The 12,834-nt window shown below is 62.5% G+C and overlaps 1 protein-coding gene and 1 long non-coding RNA gene across 2 annotated transcripts in view; one reads left to right on the top strand and one right to left on the bottom strand.

Annotated features, from left to right (window-relative positions):
- The window catches only part of LOC115895219, a 4,593-nt gene extending 2,407 nt beyond the window's left edge, over positions 1–2,186 (top strand). The window contains exon 3 of the long non-coding RNA XR_004055414.1: positions 1,179–2,186. This is a non-coding gene — a long non-coding RNA (uncharacterized LOC115895219). The remainder of the gene's footprint in view (positions 1–1,178) is intronic.
- Positions 1–12,834, bottom strand: part of CASKIN1 (CASK interacting protein 1) — a 19,356-nt gene extending 6,522 nt beyond the window's left edge. Inside the window, exons 1-15 of the mRNA XM_030924884.1 lie at positions 12,580–12,834; positions 6,529–6,580; positions 6,313–6,410; positions 5,666–5,811; positions 5,473–5,568; positions 5,262–5,392; positions 3,581–3,689; positions 3,394–3,502; positions 3,206–3,300; positions 2,937–3,054; positions 1,529–1,630; positions 1,333–1,421; positions 1,173–1,257; positions 999–1,090; positions 52–162 (exon numbers count right to left, since the gene is read on the bottom strand). Of these exons, the coding sequence (XP_030780744.1) occupies positions 52–162; positions 999–1,090; positions 1,173–1,257; positions 1,333–1,421; positions 1,529–1,630; positions 2,937–3,054; positions 3,206–3,300; positions 3,394–3,502; positions 3,581–3,689; positions 5,262–5,392; positions 5,473–5,568; positions 5,666–5,811; positions 6,313–6,410; positions 6,529–6,580; positions 12,580–12,673 (1,527 nt within the window). The 5' untranslated portion in view covers positions 12,674–12,834. The remainder of the gene's footprint in view (positions 1–51; positions 163–998; positions 1,091–1,172; positions 1,258–1,332; positions 1,422–1,528; positions 1,631–2,936; positions 3,055–3,205; positions 3,301–3,393; positions 3,503–3,580; positions 3,690–5,261; positions 5,393–5,472; positions 5,569–5,665; positions 5,812–6,312; positions 6,411–6,528; positions 6,581–12,579) is intronic.

Below are 12,834 nucleotides of genomic sequence, written 5' to 3'. Positions count from 1 at the left end.
TGGGCCCGTCTGTGGGACGCAGCTGGCACCAGCGGCGTGTGGAAAGCTCACCTCGGGGGTCATGCGGCTGATGGTGGGCAGGTCGTAGCCAGCGCTGATGAAGTTGGGGGCGTAGAGCTGCAGCTGGAACGCGGTGAGCCATTGGCTCACGGCCTCGGCGCTCTGGAAGACACAAGGCACCCACTGCAGGCTCGCCTGCCCGGCTGTGCCCCTGCCACCACAGCGCCTCCTTCTCTGCTTGGCCGGCCAGCCGTGCAGCTGCTGTGTCCGCTGTCCGCTGCTCCATCTGCAGCAGGCCCCGGTGAGCCTGGCCCGTGAATGATCCTCAGTCCACAGTCCCTGAGGCGCCTCCTGGAGCATCCTCCACCCTTCCGCCTTCTGGGATCTCCACTGGGGGGCGGGGGGGCTGCTGCTGTCCACCGCATGCCTCCCTGACTGTTCCCTGCTCCTGCACCAGGGACGCCCCGCGCCATCTTGGGGAGGCAGGTGGTGTGGCCCCTTGGGAAGGAGCTCCAGGAAAGGGGCCTCGGGCTGGACCGGAAGGTAGGCTCTGTGCCCACAGGCAGGGGCACCTTGCCTCCTCCACCGTGCAGGACTCAGCCAGCAGCTTACACCTCCCCAGCACGCAGGTGCACTCACACACCACGCGCCACGCCCATGCACGCACTGCACCATCTCATACCCAGCCCCTTCCACCTGTACACAGACACGCGTGCCCGGCTCGCAGTCACACCATCACACACGCACCCCGCACACACACATGCACACATGGAGGCACAGGTTGGCCCACACGCACAGCCTTTACAACAACAACACCCATACACGCAGGCGGACACACACAACACACACAGACTGACAGACAGAGGAGAGGGTCTGGCCTGGCAGTGCCCCCGACCCCACCGCAGCCAGGCCAGGCAGGCTGTGTAGGCACCCATCAGCCCATCGGCCTTACAGCCTCTCCCCGGAGCCCACACTGGGAGCACCCCCAAGCCCTGTACCTTGCCCTCCGATGCTGGCTCCAGCTTCTTGGGCGGCTGCTCCCCATAGACCTGCCCAGCATGGGCCACTGGAGGCTGGGACCGGGCCGCACCTGAGGACGAGAGTGGGTGGGGGACAAGAGCTGTCGGGTTGCTTTCCTCTGTCGGACTGTGCAGCAGCATCCTTGCTCTTACCTGCAGAGCCTTCTGGAGGCTTGGCGGGGCTGTCCCCTGCACTGGACTCGGAGACGGACTTCTGGGAAAGCACCGTTGCCAGGAGCTGCAACCCAGAAACACCAGCTTGTTGCCTGCTCCCAGCCCTGGCCAACCTAGCCCCGACCACCACCCCACCTACCTTGATACCCTCAGAGCCTGCGTGTAGGGTGTGGCCCCCGCTGCCCCGGCTGCCAGCCACACCGCTCATGCTGCCGCTTCGGTCCCCACCTGCCAGTGTGAGAGAGCAAGATGAGGCCAGTGCTGGCCCCTGCCTGGTCCCACAGTGGTGCCTTGTGGAAGTCCTGCCACCTCTGCCCTTCAGGGACCCGGCTTACCTGCAAAAGGCTTCCTCAGCACCCAGATCTCCTCTGGGGGTGCAGAAGGTCCCGATGAGCTGCTTCCCTGGGGCAGGCTTGGCTCAGCGCCTGCTCGGGAACCTGTAGGTCGAGCACAGCCTCCTGAGACCTGGGCCAGCGAGGGCGGGTGCTGACACGGGAGGTGGGGCAGAGGCCAGGCAGCCACAGCAAGGGGGTCCTCTCTGCCTGCTGTTGTCTCCAGGGAGCTGAGAGCCCCAAGGAAGACCCCTCCCCCACCAGACGTTTAGAGCAGGAGAGGCAGAGGCAGCCAAGCCTAGGCATCCTGCTGGTGGCCCTGGGGTCCTGCGGGCAGGGGGCCAGAGATTGCTGGATGGTGTGAACATCTCTGTACTGGGGAGTGGGGGGCAGGCAAGAAGCCCCCTACAAGCTGGAGCCAAGGCTCCCACTCAGGAGCTAGATGGCCATGACCGGGGGTTGGCCCTGCTTGTCCACCTCCATGTCCTCCATCAGGAGTAAACGGGCCCCTGGTCCCTCAGAGCCGCCATGTGGGGCTTCACAGCCTGGGTCCCTGGCCTAGTCCCTCTCCTCAGCGTCCTGTTCCTCAGATGTGCCCAGCTCTTGCCTGCCTCAGCGCCTTTGGTTTTTCCCTTTTTTCCTCACCAAGAGCAGACACTTGAGTGCCTTTGTTGTTATCATTATTATTTTGAGACAGAGTCTCGCTCTGTCCCTCAGGCTGGTGCAATCTTGGCTCACTGTAGCCTCTACTTCCCAGGCTCAAGCAACCCTCCCACCTCAGCCTCCCAAGTCGCTGGGGCCATAGGCGCACACCACCATGCTTGGCTAATTTTATGTTTTGTAGAGATGGAATCTCACTATGTTGTCCAGGCTGATCTCAAACTCCCGGGCTCAAACAGTCCTCTCACCTTGGCCTTCCAAAGTGCTGGGATGACAAGCGTGAGCTACCACGCCTGGCCCCGTCCCCTTTTAATGCACAGCTCCTGCTACCTGGAACCCACCAGTCTCTCAGGGCATTCTCTGGCCTCCTCTGACTGCCTCATCTCAAGCAGGCCCTCCCTGTGCTCCGGGTCACTGGTAAGTACATGTCCTGTCATGTTTACTTCACTGTCCCCTGCCCCCTCCTGCCCCAGGGCAAGCTCCTTGGGAGTTGGGTCCCCATCTGTCCTGGTGGCCAGTTCAGAACCAGACGTGGCAGCACACAGTGCTTGGTGGAACGCACAAAGGAACAGGTTGGGAACGGATGAGGAGATGGCCGCTGGGGCACCTTGATGCTCCCCACTCAACCCCACACTGGCACCCAGAAACCCAGCCCTGCTGGGCCCCAACACCCTTAGCATGCTCGCTGCTTCCAGTCCCCAAGCCCAAGGTGCGCAGCTCCTCCCTGCCCCCCAGGGTGGGGTGAACTTGCCTGCTCGCTTGATGATGGCCTCGCCCAAGGAGGACGGGAAGTAGCCCACCCGGTCATTACCCGTCCGGTTGTCATGGATACAGCCCTTCCACCGGCCATCCGGATGCTGCTCGAGGACCTGGCCAGTAAGGTGGGGGACGCTCAGGGAGATGCCCCATTTCGCAGTCTCCTGCCCAGTGCCCCCTAGTTGCGGCAGGAGGGTGTTCTGGGGTGCACACGCCCAGGTGCCGCCCCCTCCCTGCCGAGACAGCCCCTGAGGCCATGCTTACTGTGATGATGTCCCCCGCCTTCACATTGAGGCTGGTCAGGTCGTAATTGTTGCAATAATCCTTGGTCGCCCGGACCTGCAGGGCCGCTGAGGCCTCTGGGGATACAGGAGGGGGCCCCCCAAGTCCTGCGGGCTGATCTGGCCCAGCCCCGGCCCCAGCCACTGCCCCTCTGCCCTGCCTGGGCCCACCTCGCAACAGCTGCTTGATCTCCCTGCTGGCCTGGGACGTGGTGAACTGGTGCACGATGTCCAGGGCTGTCTGGCTGTAGGTGTTCCTCACGTGGGCATTGATCCCGCTCTGCACATGTGAGAGGTGAGGCCCTGTCAGGAGCCCCTACAGCCCACTGGGCCCAGCACCCCTGGCCCTCACACTCACATCCAGCAGCAGCCGCACCACCTCTGTCTTCCCGCAGAGCGCAGCCTCGTGCAGGGCCGTGCCAGACTTGGTCTGGCGGTTAATGTCGATGCCGGCTTGGAGGAGGAGCCTGGCGGGAAGGCAAGGTGGACAGGCAGGGCCTTCCAGCAGGAGGCCGGCCCCAGCACCCCCAAGCCAGGCCTCCATTTCCAGGTACCCCAGCAGTCTGGTTGGGGGCTGAGGATCGTCTAGCCCTGCCCCGTGTCTCTGACATTCACTGAGTGCTGAGCGCTTTTTCTTGTACTGTTTTTTTTTTTTGAGACGGAGTTTCACCCTTGTTGACCAGGCTGGAATGCCATGGTGCGATCTCGGTTCACTGCAACTTCCACCTCCTGGGTTCAAGCGACTCTCCTGCCTCAGCCTCTGGAGTAGCTGGGATTACAGGCACCTGCCACCGCCCAGCTAATTTTGTATTTTTAGTAGAGACGGGGTTTCCACCATTTTGGCTAAGTTGGACACAAACTTCTGACCTCAGGTGATTCACCCGCCTCGGCCTCCCAAAGTACTGGGATTACAGGCGTGAGCCACTGAGTCCGGTCTGCTTTTTCTAAGACAGGGTCTCACTCTGTCACCCAGGCTAGAGTACAGTGGTGCAGTCATGGCTTACTGTAATCTCAAACTCTTGGCCTCAAGCAATCCTCCTGCCTCAGCCTCCAGAGTAGCTAGGATTACACACATGCACGCCTATTTCCAGCTTTTTTGTTTGTTTGTTTTTGCCTTTATTTTTTGTAAAAACCAGGTCTTGCTATGTTGCCCAGGCTGGTCTCAAACTCCTGGGCTCCTCCGTCAGCCTCTCAAAATGCTGGGATTGCAGCATTTTGAACCACCGCACTCAGCCACTTTTTTAAAAAAAAGTAGAGATGGGGTCTCTCTCTGTCACCCAGGCTGGAATGCAATGGCACCATCCTGGCTCACTGCAGCCTCGACCTACCAGGCTCATGCAATCCTCTCACCTCAGCCTCTCAAGCAGCTGGGACTACAGATGTGCATCACAACACCCAGCTGAATTGTTTTTTTTTTTTTTTTTGAGACAGGGTCTTGCTCTGTCACCCAGGCTGGAGTGCAGTGGCACAGTTACCACTCACTGCAGCCTCAGCCTCATGGGCTCAAGTGTTTCTCCTGCCTCAGCTTCCCAGTAGCTGGGTCTACAGGTGTGTGCCAACACACATCCGGCTAACTTTTTTTTGTGTGTGAACTCCCAACCTCAAGCAATCCTCCCTCCTTGGCCTCCCAAAGTGCTGGGATCGCAGGTGTCAGCCGCCGCGCCCGGCCCACAGTGAGAGCTACCGAAGGCCCTCCCTGTGCTAAGACTTCCCAGCTGTTGTCTTGTCTGATGCTAGCATAGGCGCTGCTGTGAACCCACTTCTGGATGGGAAAGTGAGGCTCAGGGAAGTTCAGCACCTCCTCGAGCGTACCCAGGAGCAACGGGGCCGAGACAGAGAGGTCACAGAAGCCCCTTTCCCAGCCCCTCCAGCTCATACTGTACATGAGCCCTGGAGGCCATGCCAGAGGCCTGATCAGGGACCTGGGACCCTGCCTGCTCTTGCCCTATCCCCAAGCCAGAAGCTGGTGCCCTGAGCCCCAGGCTGCTGCTGAACCCTGGGGACCCGAAAGCTGAGGCCCTCCCTGCCACTGGCTCTACCTGATGATGTCGATGTGGCCATTCTTGGCTGCAAGGTGCAAAGGGCTGGTGCCGTTGGGGTCGGTGGCATCTCCTGGCCGGGGCTCCAGCAGCGCCGCACACATGTTGCTGCTGAGGAGCAGCTGGACCACCTTGAAGGAGGGATCAGTGTAGGGGGGCCCTGATGTGGGGCTCCCCAGCCCCACCCCACAGGGCTCCACGGGAGACTCACCCCAACGCGGCCGAACTCGCAGGCCAGGTCCAGGGGCGTCTTCCCCGAGTTGTCCACCATGCACGGGTTAGACTGGTGCTGTAGCAGCATCTCAGACTGGGGACCAAGGGCGCAGTCAGGCCCGCACATCCTCAGGCTGCGCTGCCCTGCCCGGGCTGCCCTGCCCCTGCCCCCGCCCCCGCTCAGGCCTCACCACATCATAGTGACCGTGCTGGGCTGCCAGGTGCAGGGGGATGTGGCCCTCATCAGACGGGATGTTCACGGCCGAGCCTGCCTTCAGCACCAGCTTCATGGGCTCCTTCCGGCCCTGCCAGGCCGCATAGTGCAGCGGCCGCATGCCTGGGGGGCGGGGGGATGCTGAAAGCTGACCCTTGACCCCAAACCCAACTCTGGAGGATGGGGCTGCTGGGACCTGACCCCTGACCCCAAGCCCAACCCTAGGGCGTGGGGGATGCTGGGAGCTGACCACTGACCGCAAGCCCAACCTGGGGGATAGGGGAGTGCTGGGACCTGACCCCTGACCCCAAGGCCAAACTTAGGGGGTAGGAGGGTGCTAGGAGCCGACCCCTGACCCCAAGCCCAACTCTGAGAGGTGGGGGGAATGCTGGGAGCTGAACTTTGACCCCCGAGGCCAACCCTGTGGGTTTGGGGGTTGCTGGGAGCTGACCCCTGACTCCAAGCCCACCCTTGGCCTCCAGGATCCTGATCCCAGGAGGACCTGCCTGAAATCGGACTAAGACCCTGGGCTGAGGCCTCAGCCAAGGACCCATGCAGGCCCCGGGGAGCCCCCCTCACTTCCCCCACCCCTGCCCCCACTGGAGGCCCCTGGACCAGTCTTGCCTTTGTTGTCCTTGATGTCCACAGCAGCCTGGGCCTCCAGCAGCAGGCTGATCAATTCCGTGTTGCCGTTCAGGGCCGCGTGGTGCAGAGCCGAGAAGCTAGCATGGGCAGAGGACACATACAGCAGAGGCCCCAGCGCCCCGGCCTCCCGGGCACCCTGCCCTCCCTAGGAGCCATCCTCCCTTCCAGGTGGGCACTGCCTGGCTCAGAACTCACCCATCTGGGTCCTGGAAGTTGACATTGATCTTCTTGGTGGAGCCCAGGAGCTCTGGGGATGGAAGGAGACTTGGTGAGGGGAGGCTGTGCCAGCCCCTCCAGGTGGCCTGAGGGCAGGGAGAGGGTGCCAGCCATCTCCCCGGCAGGCACAAAGGTGCTGGGCTCTCAGTCTGCACACACTCACGCGTCCACTCGTGCACTCATGCGTTCAGCTCTGCCCCGCACCCCGCCCCAGGTGCCAGCTGCTCGGGACTTGGTGTCCCATTGCCGAGATGTGGGGGTTCACAGTACTAAGGACTCCGGCCTGGGGTCCTTGTCCCCACCTGGGGATAGGAGGCAAGGCTGTGCACCCACACCAGCACACACATGTGCATGCACACCCCTCCCCTGGGACACTGGCTGGGCACCTGCCAACGTGGGAGGGAGAGAGCCGGCCCAATCTGTCTCTCAGAAGGATCCAGATGGGGCCGGGGGTGGCCAGGGAGGCTGGAACACCCGGAAATGGGGGTATCTCTGGGGGAGGATCTGCGTCTCCACCGTGCAGCACCCCCACTGCCAGCCCTGGGCCACAGCCAGTGTGGATGAGCAGAAGTGGGAGGCGGGCGAGTGGGCTGGCACCTCTGAGCGACCTCACGCGAACGGCCGCCTCCTCCCCAGGGACTTGGAGCACCTGAGGCCAGAGGGGCCCATGCCCTGCCTTCAGGGCCCCAGTGTCCTCCTGGGGCCCTCCGCATCCTGGCCTCCCCCAGCTGGCTGCCAGAGGAGGGAAGCCCACCGATGCCCTCCCAGTGGGCACTAGTCCAAGCAGACTTGGGCCAAACCCCCGCCTATCTGGGCCGTGGTTACATAACCCATTTGTGGGTCAGTCACTCTGAGAGGGGAGCTGGCAGGACAGAAGCCCCTTTGTCCGGGCCCAGGACGGGGTGGGGGCGGGAGCTGAGGGCAGGGGAGTTGAGGGAGTCGAGGCACAGGGCTGGCTGCAGGGCTTACACAGTGACCCACAGCAGCCCTCGCTGCCCCGGCCTCGGTCCCAGCCACTGGACGCAGGGCACAGGTCCCCTGATGACCCACGAGGCTGGCCGAGGGAGCCAGACAGCTGTGAATTCGAATCTCTGCTCTGCCACTCACCAGCCTGTGGCCTTGGTTGCCAGCGCCCTCCCTGAGCTGGAGCCGCGGGTGCTAACAGGGCCTCCCAGAGGTGTGAGAGCATTTCCAGACATAAAGCGTGCAGGGCCTGGCACAAGTCAGGACTTGGTGCGTGGCGATTACTAATATTAGCTGTACAGGAATCCCACCCCCACCTTTCTCCAGCCAGGGGTTTATCCTGGCAAGCAAAGGCGTCTCCAGCTTCACCGGCCCCTCCCCCACTGCTCAGACACTGCTGGCGCCAGTGTCCCTCTTGGTTAGTGGCAGTGCCACCCTTCCTGACCATGGCCCAGGCCAAAACCTTGGAGCCAGCCCTGGGGCCTTTCCTGTACACCTATAGCGTGTCTGTCAGCTCTGCCTCTCAGACACCCCCAGAGCACACTTGGGACCCTAGCCTTTCTCCCTGCGGCTGCTGTCACTGACCTGGTCCAGGCTGGCATCTCTGGCCGGATTAGTGCCATCCCCTCCTCACTGGTGTTGCTAAGGTCCTCCCACATCCCTTGGTCCAACCTCCACACCCACCCCAGTTGGGAGTCCCTGGGAAAACATGAGTCAGGCTCTGTGCCATGGCTCATGCCTGTAACCCCAGCACTTTGGGAGGCTGAGGTGGGAGGATGACTTGTGGCCAGGAGTTCAAGACCAGCCTGGCTATCATAGCAAGACCCTGTCTCTACAAAAAATAAAGGAAAAAAAATTAGCTGGGCATGGAGGCGTGTGCCTGTGGTCCCTGCTACTAGGGAGGCTGAGGCGGGAGGATCGACTGAGCCCAGGAGGTTGAAGCTACACTGAGCCGGGATCGCACCATTGCATTCCAGCCTCCTGGGTGACAGAGCAAGACCCTGTCTCAAAAAAAAAAAAAAAAAGAGGAGAGAGAACATGAGTCAGATCCAGTCACTCCTCTCCTGAAGACCCCCTGGCTGCACTGGTCTCACTGGGAGGGGAGGCCGACACTGGACAGTGGCCGTGCTGGGAGGGGAGGCTGAGATTGGACAGCGGCCGTGCGTGGGGCTCCTGTTTTGCTCTCAGTTCTCATTACTTCCGCCATTACTGCTGTAGCTACACAGGCCTCCAGACATTCCTCCAGCATATAGTCTGCCCAGCCCAGGGCCTTTCCACATGCCCTGTGTGCACGTGCAGGCTCCTCTTCCCTAGTTAACCCCACAGCTTCTCTCACGTTTTTCAGGTCCTTACCCACAGGCTGATCACTCATCATGCCCTCCCCATCTGAAGTGGTGACCCTGCCCGCCCCCCAGTTGCTGTGCTTGGCTCTGCAGGCCTCATCACCACCTGCCACGTCCACCTCCTTCTGCTCTTGCTCCTACCCATCTCCATCATTCAACTACCAGCACCAAGGGGACAAGGGCCCTCATCTGTTCTGCTCACAGAAGAATCCTCAGTGGCTAAAACAGTGCCCCGCACAGATGAGGTGCTCAGTCAGCAGCAGACTGGACCGATCTCCTCATCCCCTACACCCTGCCTGGCCGCCAAGGCGAGTTCATGGGTGTGCGGCCTGTGCTTGGCTCAGAAGGACCCCATGCCTGCGGATGCTCTCCTGTCACCATCTTGAAATTCTTTTTTTTTTTTTTTTTTTCTGTCTGGAAACAGAGTTTCATTCTTGTTGCCCAGGCTGGAGTGCAATGGTGCGATCTCAATCTTGGCTCACCACAACCTCCACCTCCTGGGTTCAAGCAATTCTCCTGTCTCAGCCTCCTGAGTAGCTGGGATTACAGGCATGAACCACCACGCCCGGCTAATTTTGTATTTTTAGTAGAGACGGGGTTTCTCCACGTTGGTCAGGCTGGTCTCGAACTCCCGACCTCAGGTGATCCGCCTGCCTCAGCCTCCCAAAGTGCTGGGATTACAGGCATGAGCCACCATGCCTGGCCTGAAATTCCTATTTTTGAGCAAGGGGCCCTGTGTTTACATTTTGCGTGGGGACCTGGGAATTATGTCGTGGGGCCTGCCACCATCCCTTACCATTAGCTGAAGGGAGCGCAGGTGTCACTGTCCCGTGCATCCCTGCCAGGGCCACACTCAGGAGGTTCTCCCCCCAGAAAGCTGAGCCCTGCTCTTCCCAGCTCCAGGGTAGCCAGCCCTCACTCAGCATGTCCCCAGGATTGCCCAAGCCAGGCCCTATCATCCCTCCCCCAGCTGAGGCAGCCAGAGTGGAAACCATCTTCTCACCCAGCCACACCTGCAGGGGCTGAAATATCGGGGGGCTGGAGGTCAAAGTCCAGAAAGTGACAGCTGCTAGTGGGGGAGGATGTCTCCCTCAGGAAGGGGACCGCCCCCATGTGAGAAGGAGTGCCTTAGTAAAGCCATCTCATCCCTCTCCCCACCCATGGTCTCCTCAAGGGGGAAAATGGCTGAAATTGGATGGAGGGAGCTTGAGGTCTTGGGACATGCTAACCCCAATTCCTGTGGGAGACAGTGGTTACCCAGGAAGGTCCCAGAACTGAGAAAGGCCTGGGGCTGGGGGCTGTTTCACCTGGAAATGGGTTCTCTGGATGAAGCAGGAGCGAGCATAGCTGGAGGGGACCGGGGCCAGAATGAAAGCCCAGGAGCCCCCCTCCCTCTCCATGAGGTCCCTAAGCCCTGTGACTCTATGATGGTAAAGCCCTTACCCCTGACCAGCCCTCTCACTGCTATCCTGAGCCTGTCCCCAACTCTGGGATCCGGTTCATACCCCGGGCTAGAAGGGAGCTACTAGGGGGCTATTAGAAGGTGAAAGGGGGGCAGGGCGCTGGCCCTCGGTGCTCAGTGGCGTCCTCCAGGGCATTCTCAGGCCTGCCTCCACGGACAGGGGGCCTCCCTGGATAGGGTCTGGGTCAGAGGGAAGAGTGGGTCCCTCCCGACCAGCAGGAGGCCAGCCCCTGCCCCGGAATCTCCCCCAGAACAGGCTCCTCTTCTGCTCAAGGACAGCTGCTAAGTGTGTGCATGCGGGCACGAGAGGCTCCCTTCAGGGCGGGGTGAGTGGGGGGCTGGCTAAGCCTGGGGTGACTCTGGAGAAGGGGGTGGAGGGAAGGGGCTGGGTGCCCAGAGGAGACCATGGAAGTAAAGCTCATGGGGACAGCCCTGGGCTCAGGGGGCCCTGGAGGACACTGCTGGACACCCCCCACCTCGTGGCCCAAACTCAGCTGTACTTTACTGAATCAAAATACATCTTACTCCAAAGCAGGCCAGCGTTGCCATGACGACGGAGCTAATTCATGGAGGGATTTCTCCTCTGATTTATTACACCCGCCCCTGTGAGTCAGAGAGCAGGAGCCGGGGCCAGGGCAGGTGTGTGTCCTGCCCCAGAGGCCAGGCAAGACAGGCAGAGACCCAGGTGAGGATGGAAGCCCCCAGAATGGCCACAACAGAAGGGAGGAGGAACCTCCCCAGAGCTGAAGCCCCCACTTCCCCGGCCCCTGGACCTGGGCCGTCTAAGGCTGCGGTCATCGCTGGCACTTACTGAGCATTTACTGAATGCCTGGGCTCCAAGTGCCCAGGCTCACTGGTCTTAGGACCCCGCCATGAGGCTGACATCCCATCCTACAGACAAGGAGACTGAGGTCCACCGAGTTGGAGCTGTCTGTGTCCAAGGTCATGCGACCACTAGGTGGAAGCCTTTACCTTGCCTTCCCTCTCAATCCCTACACCTGATCTCCAGGCTCAACTGAGGCTACCTCTGCCCACAAGCTCTCCCTTTCTGAGCCCAGGGACCTGAAATCAGCTCGGGGCCAGCCTGCAAAGGCAACGGTGTCCCCTTTCTCTTACTGCACACAGTGGACAGGAGCTGGCCAGTCATGGGCCGCTGGTGAAGTGCAGGAGTGGGGGGTCCTCCTGGGACTCTAGGATCCCCCCACCGACCTCCCAGAAGCCAGTCCCAGTTCTTGGCGTCCCCCTGGAGGAAGGGGAGGAGGACTCCCTGTCTTACAGTCTGTGGGGGTGGAGGGAGGCAGGAGGACGCCCAGACCCCACGTGCAGACCTGCAGAGCCCTGTCCGTGCCTGCACAGGTGCCCTGACACACTGACACGGCTATACGTGCGCAGCCGCACACGCGGCTTGTCCACACGCCCATCCATCCATCTCCCGCGGCCCCCAGGGAGGCTACGCGCTGAGCCAGGATGAGTGCTGGGATCAGGGCTCCAAGCTCCCAGCCCTTTCCTGGGTCCCCCACAGGGCAAGCTAGGGATTGCCAATGGTGGTCCCCCACTCCCTCAATGGCCTCCTTTCCCAGCAGGGAAGCTGGGGACCTGGGTCTGCTGGAGCCTGGCTGAGCAGGGCCCCAAGCCCTTGCCCCCAGGCCGGCGCTGCCTGGAGTCCAGCCTGCCCTGGGCTAGGCGACCTTGGGCCTCTGCTCTCCCATCAGTAAATGGCCCCCCCACCGGCCATGCCAGGGCAGCCACACCCCCAGCGTGATCCTGCCCCCCACGTTCCCTGCAAAGCGTGTTATTAAACGTGGGGCGGGGAGGGGGTCTGCCAGGGACTGTCAGCTCCCGGGTCGCCCCTCCCCGCAGGGGCCCCCTCCCTGTCTGCCCGGTGCGTGTGGTGGGGGGGGCATCCGCCTCGCCCTTTGAAGGCCCCAGCAGAGACCTCCAGCTGTCAGCCCGCAGCCTGGGAAGGGAGGGGGACAGAGGTAGGGAGGGAGGGATGCGAACGCCCGCGGCCCGGGAGGCTGGTGCCGCCAGGTGCCCGCTGGGGGGCTCAGGGTGACGGCCGGCTCTCCGGGCCGCCCCATCTCCAGTGCTGGGGACAGCGGGTGGGGAGCACGGACCGAGGGTCTGGGCGCTGCTGGCCCCGCCCCGCCCCCGGGGACCCGACAGCGTCCCCTCCCTGCCCGGCGCCGGGAGGGGTGGGGGGCTCTGCGCCGGGAAGGGGCCCCCGGGCTCCCGCCCGCGCCCCGCGCCCCCGGCACTCACTGGCCTTCCCGGGCCGCGGCCTCTGCAGCAGCCTCTGCGCGGTCCCTACGTCCTCCGCTTTCACCGCCTGCACCAGCTCCTGCTCCTTCCCCATGGCGCGACCGGGGCCGCAGCGACGCGTCTGCGCTCGTGCGCTCGGCGCGGCTCAGAGGCGGCGGCGGCCCCGCGGCACCAGCCGCCTCCCGCGCCGCCTCCTCGCCGCCCGCCGCCCCTTCGCCCTCCTCGGGCTCCGGCTTGGGCTCGGGCTCCCGGCGC

This window comes from Rhinopithecus roxellana, chromosome 20, assembly GCF_007565055.1.
Source record: "Rhinopithecus roxellana isolate Shanxi Qingling chromosome 20, ASM756505v1, whole genome shotgun sequence".
NCBI classification, from domain to species: Eukaryota; Metazoa; Chordata; class Mammalia; order Primates; family Cercopithecidae; genus Rhinopithecus; species Rhinopithecus roxellana.
This window is presented reverse-complemented; position numbering and strand designations above follow the sequence as displayed.